This window comes from Panthera leo, chromosome D1 (genome assembly GCF_018350215.1).
Source record: "Panthera leo isolate Ple1 chromosome D1, P.leo_Ple1_pat1.1, whole genome shotgun sequence".
Classification (NCBI taxonomy): Eukaryota; Metazoa; Chordata; class Mammalia; order Carnivora; family Felidae; genus Panthera; species Panthera leo.
The window spans coordinates 112,917,691-112,935,570 of NC_056688.1; the positions used below are offsets into that span (position 1 = coordinate 112,917,691).

At 61.6% G+C, this 17,880-nt stretch overlaps 1 protein-coding gene across 6 annotated transcripts in view; it reads left to right on the forward strand.

Annotated features, from left to right (window-relative positions):
* OSBPL5 (oxysterol binding protein like 5) overlaps nucleotides 1-7,829 on the forward strand; it is a 53,665-nt gene extending 45,836 nt beyond the window's left edge. For 5 of the 6 annotated variants that reach the window (XM_042905816.1, XM_042905819.1, XM_042905817.1 and 2 more), the window contains 9 exons: nucleotides 469-567; nucleotides 2,114-2,211; nucleotides 2,636-2,725; nucleotides 2,813-2,949; nucleotides 3,394-3,579; nucleotides 3,825-3,951; nucleotides 5,052-5,190; nucleotides 5,746-5,848; nucleotides 6,864-7,829. In XM_042905816.1, the coding sequence (XP_042761750.1) occupies nucleotides 469-567; nucleotides 2,114-2,211; nucleotides 2,636-2,725; nucleotides 2,813-2,949; nucleotides 3,394-3,579; nucleotides 3,825-3,951; nucleotides 5,052-5,190; nucleotides 5,746-5,848; nucleotides 6,864-7,002 (1,118 nt within the window). In that variant the 3' untranslated portion in view covers nucleotides 7,003-7,829. The remainder of the gene's footprint in view (nucleotides 1-468; nucleotides 568-2,113; nucleotides 2,212-2,635; nucleotides 2,726-2,812; nucleotides 2,950-3,393; nucleotides 3,580-3,824; nucleotides 3,952-5,051; nucleotides 5,191-5,745; nucleotides 5,849-6,863) is intronic. The other variant, XM_042905820.1, reaches the window with a different exon arrangement.
* The last annotated feature ends 10,051 nt before the right edge of the window (nucleotides 7,830-17,880 follow it).

Here is a 17,880-nt window from a genome sequence, read left to right on the forward strand (position 1 = left end):
CATCTGACTCTTGACTTGGGCTCGGGTCATGATGTCACGGTTCGTGAGCTCGAGCCCCACGTTGGGCTCTGTGCTGGCTCTCTCTCTCTCTCTCTCTCTCTCTCTCTCTCTCTCAGAATAAATAAATAAACATTAAAAAAAAAAAAAAAAAAAAAAAACCCAGGTAGGGGTTGGGCTAGTTTGCAAACGTTTGCGGCCTACGCCCTGAAAATCCCCCCTTCGGTAAGTGAAATCAACGTTAACGTGTGGCATCCTGGGTGGGCCTTTTCCAGAATCTGAGTCACAGAGAGGTTAAGTGACCCACAGGGTTAGTGAGAGGCCCGGCTGCCCCACAGTCACACAGCGGGAGGGACAGGGGCCTCTTTCCACCTGCTGGAAGGGAGCTCAGACCCTGTGACTTAGGGGGCGGGCCCCCGGGGTCCTGAGGGTCCGTCTCTACTCACCGGTTCCCCGGCCGCATCTCCGCAGGGAACTCCCTGTCGGCTCTGCTGGACGGCAAGGCCACGCTCACGTTCCTGAACCGTGCGGAGGATTACACCCTCACCATGCCCTACGCCCACTGCAAAGGTGAGGGGCTCCCTTTGCCCAGGGGAGCAGCGCCCAGGCCGGCTCCCTCGGTGCAGACGCTCTGGTCCTCACTGGTCGGTTGAGGGTGCGCTCGACTCTTCAGTGACTTCCTAGCTGGGTGTGGGACTCCTCTCGGAAGACGTCTTTGGGCCCTAACACCCCGCTTCCTTCCCGGTTGGCCCCACGGGAGCGTGACGCTTCCTGGCATAGACCACGAGGCAGGCATTTCTGCAGGAAGCCAAGCTTCCTGCCAGTAGGAAATGGTGTTTCGGTATCACAGCTGCAAGCCAGACCTGCCTCTTAGGAGTGCTTCGTCATTGCCTCTAGGACTTTCCAGTAACTAAACAGTAGCTAATAATCTTGGTTTTTTTGGTTGTTTTTTTTTTTTAAGATTAAAATACATCACGAGTTTACGTGTTTCCAATCCAGATCCTAGACGTCGGACTTGTATTTAGTCCTGGGGACCGGGCATCTGGAACGTCTTTCTCCCTCTTGCCACACAGCCCCTTTCTAAGTGACACCACCACGGTCACCTTTCCTCTCCCACACCACGCACACCGGTCAGAATAACACTGACCACCCAGCCCAATAGCGTGACAACCGGAAGCACTCTGTGCTTTCACTGTGATGATTGGTCTTATCTTGGCCTGTCTCCCCGGGGTCTGTAAAGTCCTGGGGACTGATCCCCCTGCAGGATCCCACTACCAGGAAAATTCCCACTTGGTTTTAGTTTCGTTTTCCTTTGGCAAATGTCATATTTTAAGTGCTTGTGGAAATGCAATGTTTACCTGGTTCCAAAGTCGAAACCACAGGTGTAGTCAGAGGAGGCTGGTGTCTGTCTCGGGACCCTGTCCCCACCAGCGGAGAGGGGACCACCCCCCCCCACCCCCCCCGCTCTGCAGCACCCCGCCCCACTTGGTGCAGGGCCGTCCTGGGCAGCACGCAGGTGTGCCCGTGGGATTTGGGTGTTTCCCAGCCCTTTTCTGTTCCAAGTGGCTCGTCTTTTTTTTTTTCTTCCACGTTATCCCACACGCCCAGGTGTTTTACAACCGACACAACACAGCTCTTGTCTTTAGTTAGAGTAAGTCTTCCGTATGGCCAGAAACGGGAGATTCATCCATTCCTACGTTAATTAAAAAATATGTGTGTTACTTTAAATAAATATGCCGGGCCAATCCCGGGCGCAGCCGTGAGCGGGGAGGATGTAGGAGCTCACGTCGGGGCCCAAACTGCAGAGCAAATGATAGACGGTGATGAGCGTCTCGTGGGGGCCCTGGGAGCCTGGAAAGGGGGGGGTCCTGGAGGAAGGCACCCAGCAAAGGGCAGGACATTCCCTGGACAGAGCAACTCTTGGGAGCAAAAGCCCTGGGGGTAGCGCTCCCCCTGACCGACTCCTCTCCATCCCAGAGACTCTGCCCCCAGGGGCCCCTGTCCTCTCCCCCACCCTGCCCCTTCTCCCCGTCCTGGGGTCCGACACCGGCCTCCTCGGGGTCAGCGTGGCTGGGTCGGGGCGACGAGGCAGGACCGAGCAGGGACCGTGTTTCAGGAATCCTGTATGGCACCATGACCATGGAGCTGGGCGGCAGAGTGACCATCGAGTGTGAGAAGAACAACTTGCAGGCTGAGCTGGAATTCAAGCTTAAGGTAGCACTGGCCGCCACACCCCCAGCCACCTCAGGGCAGGGAGGAGCCCTCTGGCGCCCCGGGGTTTCTGGAGCAGATGCCCACGGGAGGAGGGAGCTGCCCTTGGCATCTCTGTGGCACAGCCAGGGCCAGGAGAGAGGAGGGGCTTCCCGCAGGCCGCACGGTGGGGCCGGCACAGGCCCAGACCCCTTCCCCTCCATGGGGCGCACGCCCTGGGGGCATCCTCGAGCTGAAGCTGAGGCTTGGGGTGAGCGTGGCCGCCCCCCGGCTTTGGGTCCCATCCTAGCCTCCCACGTCCCGGGGGGCGGGGGGCCTGCACCCTCATGAGGAAGGGGCCTCCTCCTCCCCCGGCCCGCGGAGGGGCACAAGGGTCCAGGGGAGGCCACCGACCCCTCAGCAGCACTGTCGCGGGGCGTCCCCGCAGCCTTTCTTCGGGGGCAGCACCAGCATCAACCAGATCTCGGGGAAGATCACGTCCGGAGAGGAGGTTCTGGCCCATCTCACCGGACACTGGGTAAGAGGCTGGCGCAGGCAGGCCCCCGGAGCACGGGCACAGCCATGGGGCCAGCACCTCTGACCTTGCCCGGGCCGTCTGGGGCAGGACAGAGAAGTGTTTATCAAGGAGGAGGGCCGAGGAAGCACCGAGCTCTTCTGGAACCCGAGTGGGGAGGTCCGGGGGCGGAGGCTGAAGCGGCACACGGTGCTATTCGAGGAGCAGACCGAGCTGGAGTCGGAGAGGTGAGGCCTGCCGGCGGCCGCGGGACCCGGGACCCCAGCCCGCGGTGGCTGGGCAGGCGGCTGTGCTCCCGGTCGGCAGGGCTACGGTGCTTTGAGCTTGTCCCAGGATGTCGCTGGCAGGGAGGGTGGACCAGAGCCGACCTCTCATGGCAGATGACATGTCCCACTGGGGCAGCTGCCGGGGGGAGGGACGGAGGGCTTGGGGACCCGTCACTGCCCGCAGGTGACCAGCAGCTCCACAGGGAGGACCCTGCGGGCGAGAGGTGTGAGCTCAGAGTGGGAAAGAACCATCTCATTGTGCGTAGTAAACAGCACCCTAGGAGAGAGAGTGAGCTGCCTGTCGCCGGAGGCAACCAAGTGGAGGTTGCTCTAAGCCTCCCCTCCGGTGCCAAGCGGGCGGGACAGCCCAGGGCCCCCGGCTCAGAGCGAGTGCCCTGCTCGCAGGCTCTGGCAGCACGTCACCAGGGCCATCGGCGAGGGCGACCAGCACAAGGCCACACGGGAGAAGTTTTCGCTGGAGGAGGCACAGCGGCAGCGGGCTCGCGAGCGCCAGCAGAACCTCACGCCCTGGAAACCGCAGCTGTTCCGCCTGGACCCCGCCACCCAGGAGTGGCGCTACCTGCACGAGGAGTGAGTTCTGGGGGGGCCCTGGGGCCACTGCTCCACACGGGGCCCCGGCTGCCCTGGAGGGGCAGGGATGGGGGCGGGAGGGTCCTCCCGGGGCTCCGCGGCCGCCCTCCCGTGGACCCTGCACACAGGCCTAGGCAGTAGTCTCCCTCTGGGGGGTGAGCTGGGGGGCTGAGGCTGGGCCGGGACGGGTCCCCTCGCCCCAGGGGCCACTGCCTCTGCCAACGGAGACCCTCCGGACCCTCCAGCCGCAGCCCCTGGGATCCCCTGAAGGACATCGGCCAGTTTGAGCAAGACGGGGTCTTGCACACCGTGCAGCGGGGGACCACGGCCCACCGGACCGCCTTCCTGGGCAGCCCGGGGCCCAGGCACCAGGTGAGCTCCCCCAGGGTCCCCGCCCGGGGTCGACCTCAGCGGCGGGAGGGGACCGTCAGGCGGTGGGTGTGGCGGCCGCCCCCCACCCTCACTCTTACCTGCCCGCTGCTCCCCCTCCGGTATCCCCCCCCCCACGCACACTTGCCCCCTCCCAGTAGGGCCTCCTCTGCGCCCGCTCCCCATCCCCTGCCCTGCCCCACCCAGCACGGCACCCGAAACGCCTGGGTTTGCAGGAGGCTGGGTTCACAGGGCAGCCAGATGCGCAGGGTACGGTGCGGGGGGCTGCTGGCTCCTGGCCCGCCGCCCCCCGGAGGTGCCCTCCGTGAGGCTGACAGCCGATGAGGAAACCGAGGCTCAGGGCAGCCTGGGGGCCCGGCCGGGTAGGAGGAGGAGCGGCCCCGGCAGTTGCACAGGTGCAGAGGGAGAGCGGGGAGAGGAGGCAGGGGGGCTCCCGGAGGCGAGCAAGAGGTCTCCTGAGGGAAACCCAGGGCGCAGCCCGTGAGGGAGGCCTGCGGTGTCCTCCACGGGTGCCACCCACCCCACGCGTCGCAGAGTCTGTGTGCGAACAGAACGGCATCTGCTGGACCAGCGTGCTCGCAGCTGGAGGCCGGCAGCCACACAGGCAGGACAGGCAGGGTGGCCCCAGTCTCCCCAGCAAGCAGGGGCCACGTCTCTCGCCGTCCACATGACACCCCTGCCGTCGCCCCTCAGCCCTGACTCGGACGGGCAGCCCCAGCCGCCTCCACCTGGATGCCCCCCGGGCCCCCCCCCCCCCCCACCCTCTCCGCAGCCCCTCCGGCCGGCCACGCCTCGGCCGCCCCTGTACTCTGGGGAAGCATTGGGGGTCAGCCAATCCTGGAGGTCCCTCTGGACGCGTCTCCCCGGTGCCGGGGGATCCCTAGCTGTCAGCTCACACAGCGAGACGGGACCAGCGGCCACGGCCGCTCCTTCTAGAGCCGTCCCGGCATAACCGTGCCGCCGTGTCCGCGGGCCGGCACATCCCCGGCAGGGCCCCTGGGGCTCAGCCGGAGCACGAGGCCAGCGGGGGGTGTGGTGGGCACAGGCGGGCCCCCAGCGGCAGCGGCTCTGCCTCTTTCTAGGGGCCCGGCCCACACCGGCGGCTCCGCAAGGCCAGCGACCAGCCGTCCGGCCACAGCCAGGTCACGGAGAGTAGCTCCACGCCCGAGTCCTGCCCAGAGCTCTCTGACGAAGAGGAGGAGGACGGTGACTTCATCCCCGGTGAGCCCTCCTGAGCTGGGTGGGAGGGGTCGGAGAAGCGGCTGCCCCGGCAGGTACAGGGTCCGCGTCGACCCTCCTCCCAGGGGCCCTCACCCGCCTCCCTGAGCCCGGGGGGCGGACGAGGGGCGTGGAGGGCAGCGGTCCCCAACCCTGTACTCGGGGGCGTGGGGTGGTGGCGGTGAGGCGCCTCCCATGGCTGGCAGGGGCAGCGTGGGGGGCGGGGCTGGGCAGTGTCTGTCCGCCTGTGACCCTCCGGTTCTGCCCCTGTGTGTCTCCGACTTTGTCCCTGCCTCTGTGGAGGATGGGCTGTGCCTCAGCCGTTTCTGTGTCCCAGGGCTTGTCAGAGACCAGCTGAGCTTGGCCAGGGGTGGGGGACCGGGGGAAGGGGGGGACCCTCGCTGCCCGTGCTTCTAATCCTCGAGGGGTTAGCCTCACCCGAGAGGTGCGGCGTGGCCCTGGGGCCCCCTTGCTGGCTCCCGGGACACGCAGCTCACCTTAGATTCCCCCTCCATCCCCTGTCCCCCGGCTCCCGTGACGTGCGGCCGGCCACCCCAGGCAGCGAGAGCCCGTGCCCTCGGTGTGGGAAGGAGGCTCGGCGGCTGCAGGCGCTGCACGAGGCCGTGCTGTCCATCCGGGAGGCCCAGCAGGAGCTGCACAGGTAGGCTCGCTCCCAGGGTCCCCGCCTGGAGAGCGCCGGGGGCTCTGGAACCCGGAATGTCGCGCCGGTGCCAGAACCCTGAAGATGGGCCGGGGGTCTGGTGTCATGAGGACAGGACGAAGGCTCCCTGGGCGGTGTGGGGGCTGCAGGGGATCCCCCTGAACAGGATGAGCTGGCGATGCTCGGGGGGCCCCCTCGCTCTGTGCTAAAAACACAAATAGCAGGATGCCTGACATAGGGTGTAGGCTTGGAGGAGCCCGGGCCTTGAGTCAGTGTGAGTCAGAAGGCACTGCCCTTGGGGGGGGAGGGGAGCATGGGCGCCGGCCTGGAAGCAGAAAGGAAGCTGTGGGAGCAGCCGCCTGGCCCCACACAGGAGGCTGGCTATGAGGCATGTGGCCAGAGAATAGCCAGAAGTTTCCAGGCACACGATGATAATCCGAGGCCCGGGTGGGGGTTACTGTCCTGGGGCGGCCGTGACGCCGTGCCTAGACGGGGCTCGCACCACAGGATGCACTGTCCCCCCTGCCGTCCTGGAGGCCGGAGCCCGAGGTCCAGGCGTGGGCGGGGCCGGGTCCCCCCGAGGCCCCTCTCCTGCGTGTGGCCGGCCGGCCTCTCCCTGTGTCCTCACGGGGCTGTCCCTCCGTGCGTGTCTGTGTCCCGATCCCCTCTTCTTACAAGGACCCCGGTCACGCGGGATCAGGGCCCACCCCGGTGACCCCGTGTCACCTTAATTACCTTTTGAGAAAAATCCATCTCCAAAAAGAGTCACCTCTGAGGTGCTGGGCGTCAGGCTCCAACGTATGGCTTTGGGGGAGGGGGAGACGGCTCAGGCCGACAGCGGGATGGGAAAGGGGGTACAAGAGCCCCCGCTGCCCCAGCCGTGACCCCTCCCTCCCTGGGATGTGTGCCCGCCGCCTCCGCCCTGCCCCGGGACCCCTGTGTTGACCAGCCGTCCGCTGAGGGGAGGGGAGGCCCCCCTGTCTGGGCCCTGGCTCAGCCTCCACCCCCTTTGCAGGCACCTCTCGGCCATGCTGAGCTCCACGGCGAGGGCCAGGCAGGTGCCGGCCCCAGGCCTCCTACAGAGCCCGCGCTCCTGGTTCCTGCTCTGCGTGTTCATGGCGTGTCAGCTGCTCATTAACTACGTCCTCAAATAGGAGCCCCTTGGGGACAACGTGGGCATCGCCCGCAGAACTGGGCCGGCCCCAGCCCTCCCTCCCAGGCACCTAGCACTTTAAGCCAGCCCGGGGGAGGCAGACAGACCCACGAGCGCGGCCACTGTGGCCGGACGGGCCCGTGGCGGCAGGAGGACCGCAGGAAGGACCTGGGGGGCCATCCGGGCTCCTCCAGGGGAGGTGCTGACCTTTCCCGTGGGGCCCTCCACCCAGGGCCGGCCTTAACGCTACCGCCAAATGCAGCTTTCGTGCCCCCCCCCCCGCCCCCGCTCACCTGGCCTGCCCGTTCCCCTTCCGGCGCCCGCTCGCCCCGCGAGAGTGACGGAGGCGGGGGACAGGGCGCCCGCCCAGGCTCTGCACGGTCACTCCCCAGGAGGGGTGAATGGGAAGTTTGTGTGGAGCCACCCGGGGCCTCCCTCGTCCTGCCGCACAGTCCCTTCCTTCCTGAGCCCCGACCCGCGCTGCCCGAGGCGCACAGAGGGGCCTCCGGTGGACTCCCGGGCAGGCCGGAGCCACTCTGGAGACAGCGTTTGGATTTCGTTCTGTTTGCTGTTTGGACGGGACCCCACCACACCCGCCAGTGGAACCCCCGCCACCTCCCACAGCCTGGGCGAGCCAAGGGGGGGCGGACACACCTGACCACAGGTGTGCACAGGTGTGCACGTGTGGGCTGTGGTGCACAGGGGCGGCTCCGCTGGCCCCGCATCCCCCGGGTCGGGGAAGCCCAAGTTCGCCACTTTGCTCAGACTGCTGCACGGTCTTCCTGTTTTACACTTTTTTAATAAACGCGGTATTTTAGGCAGGCTGCAGGCAGCGTCTGGCATCCCGCCTCCGTTCCTCTGTCAGGTGCCGCCGCGGGCGTGTGCGTGTGCACGTGTGTGTGAGCACCTGCGCGTAGAGGTACACACAGAGCCTTAAACTACGTGTGGCGATGCCGTCGGCACGGATGGTCTCGTTTTCCGGTTTTGGTCTGCAGGCTCTTGTCCCCGCACCTCCCGCCCAGGTTTGGGGGCGTGTCTCCGCCCCTTACCTGGAAGTAAACAGACCCACGTTCCGTGCTGTCTTCTTGGGGAGCTTCTGGAAAGATGGGGGAGCCTTCCCAAGGAGAGACTTGGTGCCCACAGGGGCTGCCTGGGGCTGGAGGTGCCCAGGGAGGGCCCGAGGCCATGAGGATGGAGAGGAGGGGCCGGGAGAGGACGGGGTGCGGTTTGCAGGGAACCGTGGGAAGCAGGCCCACCCTGTGGACCAAGTGCGGGGAGACGGGGGTCCCGTCCACCGTCCGACAAGCCAGCTGAGGACATAGGTGGCCCTGCCCCGTCTAGGGAGCCACTGAGACTGTGGGTGACCCTGAAGCCCATTTTGCCTGATCTCTTCCCCCCCCCCCCAATAACCACCCTCTCCCCCTCACTGCTGTCCCCAGCCCAGCCCTTGCTTTGACTCCTCCGTGGCCACCGCCCCGGGTACTCCCAGCCATGAGGGCCGGAGTGAGTGGGCCCCGTCTTTGCTGGGACGGCCCAGGAGTCCCCTGAAGGAGAGTCTGGGTACAGCCAGCCACGCACCCCACGTGCCCCGGCCAAGGGGGACCTGGCCCACCCCTAGGAGTACCTGGAGGGGAAGCGAGATGAAGGGAAAGAGGCAGGTAAGTGAGAGAGGCACCTCGCCCCTCCAAGCCTCTCCCCCTCGGTCCCCAGGACTGGGCGGGGCTCGGGCGGGGCTGAGGATGCCTGCCTCTCGCTGCCTGGCTCTGGGGTCGGATTGCCCCCAGACTGGCCTCTGACCCTCAGGTGGAGGCCACCCCCGTTGGAGAGTGGGTGCCCTCAAGGTGGTCGCAGATGCCACGGCAGGTTGCTCTGGACAGAGCGGGCCCGACCCACCCAAGCACAGCCTGCCCCCCCCGCCCCCCGCAGCCTCAGAACCGCCTCTACAATGATTTCTGCGTCCTTGGTGGGCCAAGAATTATTCTAGATCGACAGGGAAAGAAGACAGCGGACTCATCCCACAGAGACAGCTGGTCCGACATCCAAATGGGTGGTGACCAGGGCACATCGCAGCACCTTGAAATAGTAAAGACTTGGACGTGATGTCTGGGTCCACGGGGCTGGCTCTCGGGCACAGAGACGGTGGCGGTGATCTTGTAGAATGATGTGGGTCCGGAGCGGCAGCTCCCATCCCTCCCCGCACCCCAGACCCCCCTTCCTGGCCTCCTTGAAAACATACCTGGCTTGGCTCTCGGCCATCTGTGCCAGACTCGACCGGGAGGGTAGACGGGGGGAGCGACGATCCTCGCTTCCAGCCCTGCCCCCAAGGAACCCCAGGGCAGGAGGAGATGCGGCTTCCCCTGTGACACAGTGACAGCCACCTTGCTGACAGCTCTCATCTCCTTGGATGAACTGCCGGCAATTTCTAGGAGCAAGATCTCCTGATGGAAGCGACCAGGTCCCCGCAGGACTGGGAGACCATCCCCCTCGCACCCCACCCCCAGAAGGAGCAGGCAGCTGCCAGTTCCCTCCTGGAGTGCGGGGCTCTTGTCCTGGACAGTTGTCGGAGGGTTAGGGGACCGAGGAGGGGGGTGGGGAGTGCAAGGGCCACGTTCTGTTCACCCCCCCGGAGAAAGGGTCCGATTCCCACAAAAGAACCACCACCGCCCTGGTTCCAGGGCATCCACCCCAACAGCCCCCTCCCCAACTCCACGCTGTGTGCTGAGCGGAGAGGGCGGGACCGATGCGGGACACAGGGGGACTGTGGTGGCCACCTGAGCTGAGGTCACGGCCCTGACACTCGGCTGGGGGCAGTGTGTCTGCCCGGGAGGGACTCCCTGTCCCCTGTCCCCTGTCCGTGTCCCTGGAGGAGAGCCTCAGACCACACATAGTCCCATCAAGGCATCTCACTAGCAGAGTGATGGCCCTTGCTGTGCCCCCTGCTGACCGCCTCTCCCCGTCAGTAAAGAGGGGCAGTAACGCTGACCCCACCGGACCATCAGGTTTTTGTTTTTATCGCTGGTTAGTTCGAATACAGGGCAATGTTGGTTTGGGGAGTGGAAGTCGGTGACTCATCGCTTGCATGCAACACCGGGCGCTCATCCAGACAAGTGTCCCCGTTAGTGCCCATCCCCCACCCACCTCCCTCGTCACCCTCAGTCTGTTCTCTGTCTTGGAGAGTCTCCTCTGCTTCGTTTCCCTCTCGCTCCCCCCTCCCCCGCTTCCCACATGTTCACCTGTTTTGTTTCTTAAATTCCACGCGTGAGTGAAATCGTATATGGCACTTGTCTTTGTCTGCGGACCATCAGGTTTTGAACACGGGCTTGGAGAATCGGTGTGCCCCCCCAAAGCTGCCCGCTCGTGTACCACCCCGGGGCCCAGCATCTAGACAATGACTTCAATATTGTTCACGGGTCGGAATCACTTTCAAATTTTAAACCCGTCTGTTTTGAAAAGGAAACGTGTGTCACCGCTGTGCGTGAAAACTCAGTATGGGTGACCCCGGAGAGAGCCGCGAGCCGAGACGCACTGGCTTCGCCCCTTCCAGACCCGCCGAGCACACACACACAGCCGTCTGGACCCTTTCAAAGTTCTGTGTCTGACGTTTTACAACCAGACCTCAGGACCGTTCGGCCCCAGGTCTCTGTTGTCACGTGGCTGTCAGAGGCTACGTGACCTCCGGCTCCTGGAAATGACCTTCAAGGCCGTCGAAAAGAGCACACGGTGCCAAGAGTGGGTACCCAGGGCTTGGGGGTCACGCCGCAGTGCAGCCAGTTCCCATGGGCCGGGCTTGGGGGCCCGAGGGGCGAGTGCCTGCTGGTGTGCGGGCTCAGCTGGGCGGTGATGTCCCCCAAACTCATTTTTTTCTGGCTGTGCAACAGAATAAATAGGTAAACTAAACTCCTCTGACATTGCAACACAGAGGCTGGCGGAGGGCTGATAAGGTGGGAAAGGCCCCGGGGAAAATACGTCTCGAAGGAAGAACCGTCCCGCCCTTAGCAAACATAGCGAGGGAAACCCACACTGGCCAAGACGAGTGGTTATCCGATCAGGAACAGAACGGGTGTCCGATCTCAGGTGCCTTCAGAGGGAACCTAGGTCGTGCTCACGTGGGGGCGACGCTGGGCCCCAAAGCTTCACGCAGCCATCACCTGCTCCGGTGTCCAGCGTTGGGGGGAGGGGGGGATTTGGGCGGTGAGACCTGGCAGGGGGCACCCAGAGCTGGGCTGTTGTCCGAGTTCTTCCACGGACCCTGGACGCGATGCTCCTCCGTGGGCCCCAGCACCTGACAGGTCGAAGGGGCGGGGTTCCGTGGGGGTCCCTGTCGTCCCCCACGGCGCAGCTGTTCAGGTGCAAATGCAGGGCCGGCGACTGGAGCCCACGGAGGCGGCCAACACAGCTCGATATTCGTGGTTTCCCAGAAACTGTGACAACCCAGAGAGTATTTAGTTCCAAAACTCCGGGACGTAGGTATTTCTATTTACGCATTGCCCGGGCAAGCCCCCGGGGACTGGATGCGTGGCCGGCACAGCCCGGGTCCCCGGCTGCACCCTGGGGCGGGATCTGAGTGCGGTGCCTGACCTCTTGCACAGGCGAGCACGTCAGTGACACAGGCGAGCGTGAAGCGTGACACAGGGGCATGCGCGGTGCTTCCCAACGGCCGGGATTCCTGCTTCCGTGTTCTACTAGCTCTGAGGGGGAGTCTTCGGCCACAGGCCCCTCCCTTGCTTGGAAATCTGCAGCCCCCTGGCCAGGCAGGAACGTGCCCTAAAGAAGCCAACGAACCGAACCCCGAATCCTTAGCCACACGGATGTCTGCGGCTTTGCTCTGAAAATTTAGAGAAGAGACAAGGGCCCCCTGATCGGCATTTGGGTAGAGAAGGGACAGTGGACTCACGAAACAGTGCTCCCTTGCCTAGTGCTGTGCGTACACATCGGAACGGCCTTTAATAGAAGCCTGTGGGGGCACCCGTGCTTCAGAATTTTATCTGCGCAGACCTTCTGAGCCAGCAGCCGGCTGCGGGCATGCGCCTGGGGGGTCCCCCCCAAATGTACTGAGACACCCAGCATTATCATCTACGGCGTTCAGCAGCTCTCGGGGCCATCGGCACATGCGCCGTGTCTGGCTGAGTCCCGTACGTGACCGTGTGGGAGCCCCTGTGTGCGCACAAGGACAGGGCGTGCCCCTCGGACCGATTCGGTCTTCCCTGAACTGCAGACCAAGATATGGTGGCACAGGACCCTTCCACCAGCGCCAGACAGGCCGTGGCCAGAGCCACCCGGGGCCCTCGGGATTCCGCAGCCGGCGTGCCACGTAAGCGACACTCTGCACAGGTGCCTTGGGCGGAGGTCAGAGGTGGCTCTGGGTCTGGGCCTGAGTGGGGATATTTCTCAGTCGCCGAGAACCAGCAGGATGCGTGACTGGGGACGGGGTGAGGACAGCCCAGTGCCAGCCCAGGGATCACGCAGACTCCGGCCAGGTGACTCCTCCCCCCAGGCCCACGGAGCTGCCCCCCACCCCCACCCCCTGGGGATTTCTTCTTTGGCCCAATTCTGTTCCCAACAGTTCTTTTTCTTCTCAGTTTTCCGACCCCTTTCCCTGTTCTAACGCCCCGCTTGCCCTCCTCTTGCCTCACTTTTTCTGAGCCACCGCCACCCTCTCTGTCCATCATCCATCACTTGTGTTCTCTTGGCCCCCAGCTGGACGCCACGCTCTCAAAGTCTGTTCCCAGCTGTTGGGGCAAGACCTCCCTTCCCCGCCTTCCTGGGTCCTGGTCCCCCGCTGCCCGCTTTTCGGTCTACTCCTTCGTTCTGTCCTCGCGGCTACTGGCCGGCTGTGTAGGGCGTTCTAGGTGGGAAGGTGGCCCCACTGGGACTCTGGGCCATCACACCTCTGTCCTCTGACATCGAGTGGCTGATGACATGCCTGCCGGGCACCTCATGGCGGGGGGCGCTGTGGTGCAGGCCCTCCAGGGCCTGGGGTGGGGGCAGGACTTACATGCCCACTTCTCCAAGGCCGGGTTCAGTCACAAGACAGCCAAGTGACAGGCTGGACAGGGCTCTCGGTGCCATAAAACTCATCCCACCTGGAGATTCCTCCAGAGTTTCCTGCTTTGGAATTGCTTTTTTTTTTTTTTTTTATTGCTTTCTGGAATAAACCTCCTGTGTTCCCAGAAGCAGGTGGGGCACCTGGCGACGGCAGTGACTCCCGTAGAAAGATCCGCGGCTGCGGACGGTCGGCGCAGTGCGGGCGGCCCAGGTAGTGACACAATCCTCCGTCCAGCAAGCCTGCCTGTGACGTCCAGATTGTGAACGTGTGCGACAACGAACGACTGCCCGGAACTCGCAGCCATTAGGAAGGAGCCCCCGAAGTCCCGAGCCGTTGTCAGAAGCAGGACGCATGCATGTCCCGAGTCTGTGTGCCCACAGCACAAACAAGGCCGTGAACACGCACCGAATGGGTACACGTTCCTCTGAACAAGATGGCGTCATGATGTCTGAGATGTTGGTTCGGGGTGACGGCCCTGTGGTTCTCCCTGTCCCCGGTACTCCCCAAAAGTGGGCTGAGGGCACGCCCCGGCTATGCGCCAGGACTCTCTGGGCACCCTCTGTTGGTGACGATGGGGACCGGGTGCCAGGCCAGGGCGGACATGGGGGAGGGACAGCGAGGACCTCTCTCCCCCCTCAGGTGTCCCAAAGGGAACACGGTCCCCAGAAACGCAACATGACAGCAGACATGATGCAGCTCGGCTGGTGCCGGTAAGAGAGGGTTTCTTTTTCAGTTATTTTATTTTGTGTTTTTTTATTTATTTGTTTTAAGAGAGAGAGAGAGAGTTTGCAAGAGCGAGTTGGGGGGGAGCAGAGGGAAAGCGAGAATCCCAAGCAGGCTCCTCCCTGAGCCTGATGCGGGGCTCGATCCCCTGAACCGTGAGGTCATGACCTGAGTCGAAATCAAGAGCCAGACCCTCAACCTACCGAGCCACCCAGGCGCCTCTTACCTCTTTTTAAAATACGTATACTTTTTACTAAGATGAAATTCACGTAATATAAAATTAACCATTTTAAAGCGAACAATTTAGGGGCGCCTGGGTGGCTCAGTCGGGTAAGCGTCCGACTTCGGCTCAGGTCGTGATCTCAAGGTTCGTGGGTTCGAGCCCCGCGTCGGGCTCTGGGCTGACAGCTCGGAGCCTGGAGCCTGGTTCTGTGTCTCCCTCTCACTACCCCTCCCCCTCTCGTACTCTGTCTCTCTCAAAGATAAATGAACGTTAAAAAAAATTAATTTAAAAAAATGTAAATAATGAATATCAAAACCTTAAAGTTTCAAAAAATATATTGGAAAACATATCTATAAACTTGGGTAAGGAAAGATTTCTTAAATGAGACATATAATTTCAACTACATTAAAATTCAAAACTCCTTTTTTTTTTTTTTTTAAGAGGTTCTTGCAGCCTGGCTCCTGGGGTTTCACCCTGAGGACAGAAAGAATCCCTAAAATTCAAAACTTCTAAATAGCCAAAAGATAATAAAAGGATATATATACACCGTTAACACGAGTTACGGACCAGGGGCACCATTGTGCATGTGTGTGACTAACAAAAGTTATATGGGTTTTTTTGGTGTTTCAGATACAGAAACCTTTGGATAAATACACACACACACACACACACACACACACATTTTCCCATGTGAGCTGCTTTTGAATTGTCTGCTTTTCATTAGGGTTTCCTACTGTTTTCTTCATTTTTTTCAGATTTCGATAATCTCTTGTCATTTTAGACGTTGTACAAATTCTCTTCCGTGAAGCTTGGTCTGTGTAACTTCGACAGCCAACTGGCCAGAAGGCTCTGGAGACCCAGTATTGCCTGCTTCCACTCAGGACAGAGTTAGCCCCGTCTAGAATTGAAGTGGCACCTGGGTGGCTCAGTCAGCTGAGCGTCGGTGGCTCAGTCTTGATTTCAGCTCAGGTCATGATCTCTTGGTTCATGGGATCGAGCCCTGCATCCGGCTCTGTGCTGACAGCACAGAGCCTGCTTGGGATTCTGTCTCTCTCTCTCAAAATAATAAGTAAACATTTAAAAACCTTTTTAAAAATAAAGCTTCATTTTTATTTTAGCACACGAATGTTGCCTCTATTCTATGATACCTTCGTTTCTGTAAGAAGAGAGGTTACCTGTTGTCTTTTTTTTTTTTTTTGATGTTTTATTTATTTTTGAGAGCAAGAGAGACAGAGCATGAGCAGGGGAGGGGCAGAGAGAGAGAGGGAGACACAGAATCGGAAAGAGGCTCCAGGCTCCGAGCTGTCAGCACAGAGCCCGACACGGGGCTCGAACTCACAGACTGTGAGATCCTGACCTGAGCTGAAGTCGGACGCCCAACCGACTGAGCCTCCCAGGTGCCCCTTTGATAAAGTAGGTGAAAAGGGCGGCTGGCCCAGGGGCCTGGTGGGCACACCTCAGCAGGCATTACAGTGCCCGCATGCGGAGCAGGGCCTCTGACCCCTGACCCTTACTCGGTCCTCGGGGCCAGGTGCTCTCATGCCTGCTTCACCGATGGCCAAACCAGGCTGCGGAAGTTTAAGTCACTTAACCAAGTTTGTCAGATTAGATGAGGCCGTACCCTGGGAACACACTCGGCTCTCTGGTGGGTTCCGGGATTCCTCTGCCCCATGTGGTGACGCGGGCATCCAGGCGGGCGGCGAGGCAGAGTCCGGGACCCCCACTGCTCTTGTGTACCTCGGACCAGGAGTGACAGTCATCCCTCCCGCTGGCTCCTTTCGGCCTGAGCTCATCCTGATCCCCGCCCCCCCCCCCAATACCTATGATTGTGACTTTATTTGGGAACAGAATGGTCTTTGCAGAGGACCGAGTTAAGGTGAGGTCCCTAGGGCGGTCCCTAACGCAACATGACCGATGTCCTCCTAGAAAAGGGGGAAACTTGGGCACAGAGACAGACACAGTTACAGGGACGCCCGTGTGAAGACACAGGGAGGAGACGGCCATCTACACACCAAGGGACGCCTGAGGCCACCAGCAGCAGGGGGACAGGCCTGGCACAGATTGTCCTCCCCAGCCCCAGGAGGGGCCAGCCCTGCCGGCATCCAGCCTCCAGGACTAAAAGCATCAGTGTCTGTTGTGTGGTGGACCCGACCTGAGGAGCTTTGTTCTGGAACCCTCAGGAAACCGACACGTTCACCAAATACGCTAGATGCGTTTTGGGGGTGTCGATTGCCGTGGCCACCACAGAAGACTGTATGGCTGTTCCTCAAAAAGTTAAAAAAGAGGAACCAGTTATCCCTTTGGTCCAGTATTTCATTCCTGGACACATGTCCAAAGGAAACAAAATCATGCTGAGAGATCCGTGCATTCCTGTGTTCTTGGCAGGATCGTTCCTAATAGGCAGGACGTGGGAACAGCCTAAGGTCCGTCCACAAATGGGTAAAGAAATCGTGGTGTGCTTACAACGGACATCATTCCGCTGTAAAAGGAAGAATGGCCAGCCATTGACGACCGTGTGGCTAGATTCTGAGGGCATCATAGTAAGTGAATAAGTCACACAGAGGAAGACCCATGTCCCAGAAACCGCTCTACCCAGGACAAGCCAGGACGGCTGGTGTATTCATTTTCTGGGGCTTCCAGAATAAATGACCAGAAATAGGCTGAATGAAACTGCAGAAATGTGTTCTCTCCATTCTGGAGTTTCTGGAGGGAAATGCTTCCTGCCTCTGCCAGCTTCGGGGGGCTCCAGGCATCCCTGGACGTGTGGCTTCACCCCTTCTAGCCTCCGCCTCTGTCTCCACCTGTCCTACGTGCGTTCAGTTTCTCTGTGTCACTCTCGCAAAGATGCCTGTCAGTGGATTTGGGGACCACTCTAAGTCCAAGACGATCTCATCTGAAGATCCTTAATTATATCTGCACAGACCTCTTTCCAACTAAGGTCACGTTCACAGGTTCCGGGTACAAGGGCACGAATCTAGCTTCCTGGGGGTCAGCAGACAAGGTGTCTGAGTTGCTACACATCCGGTCTCTGGGTTCTGTGTTGTTCTGACTTAATTTGTGAAAAAAATAAAGCATTTTCAAAAAAAGGGGGGGGGGCAGGACAGCCACCTCCCTCGATGCCAGAACTTTTGGGGAAACCGCAGGCCCGCGGGCGTGTGCATTCCGCGTCCCGCAACCCGGTCGCTGGGTCACCAGCTGGGTGGCGGTGCGATCCGGGGCAGCTGAGGGGCCTGCAGCCTCCTCTGTCTGAATCCCACCCTCCCGGCTCCTCGGGCACCTGCCGTCGGCATCCCGGCTGCCTGGGTTCTGGCGGCCCTCTGGCCAGCTGCTCCCCCGCGCCGTGGCGAGGCTCCCCCACACGTCGCCTTGGCCTTCGCCGCTGCCCCCACCAACACTGGCAAAAAAAGGCCACTCGTTCTCAAGTCATTTTGAGACAGGACGTTTTGAAGGCTGGTGTCTCCAGAGACCTTCCAGCAAAAGCGAAATTGGGAGAAAACACCGAGGACCTGCTCGACCTGCCCGCCCTGAATTAGCCGGCGCGCCCCAGCAGGACTTTTCGTGGGTGCAGGGGAGTCGGCACCGTGACCAGGGAGGAGCGTGACAGAGGCGGTGACGGCTTTAGAAAACGTTAACGCGGAAGCTCCCGCTACGTGTTCAAACAATCCGCCGCCCTCCTCCACGCTGCGCAAGATCCGCAGCGCGTCCACGGGCTCCAAGCTGGTTCGCGTGCGCGCTGAGGCCATCATCAGCTGCGCGGGAAAGGTCGAGAGACCTGCAGGGCGGTCCGCAGCCCTGCCCGGCCGATGATCCGGAGTTTCTGAATCTGAGACGCTGGGCCCGGCCGGAAGCCGCAGCTCCTTGGCTCTGAAGAACGAGGACGTCTGCCC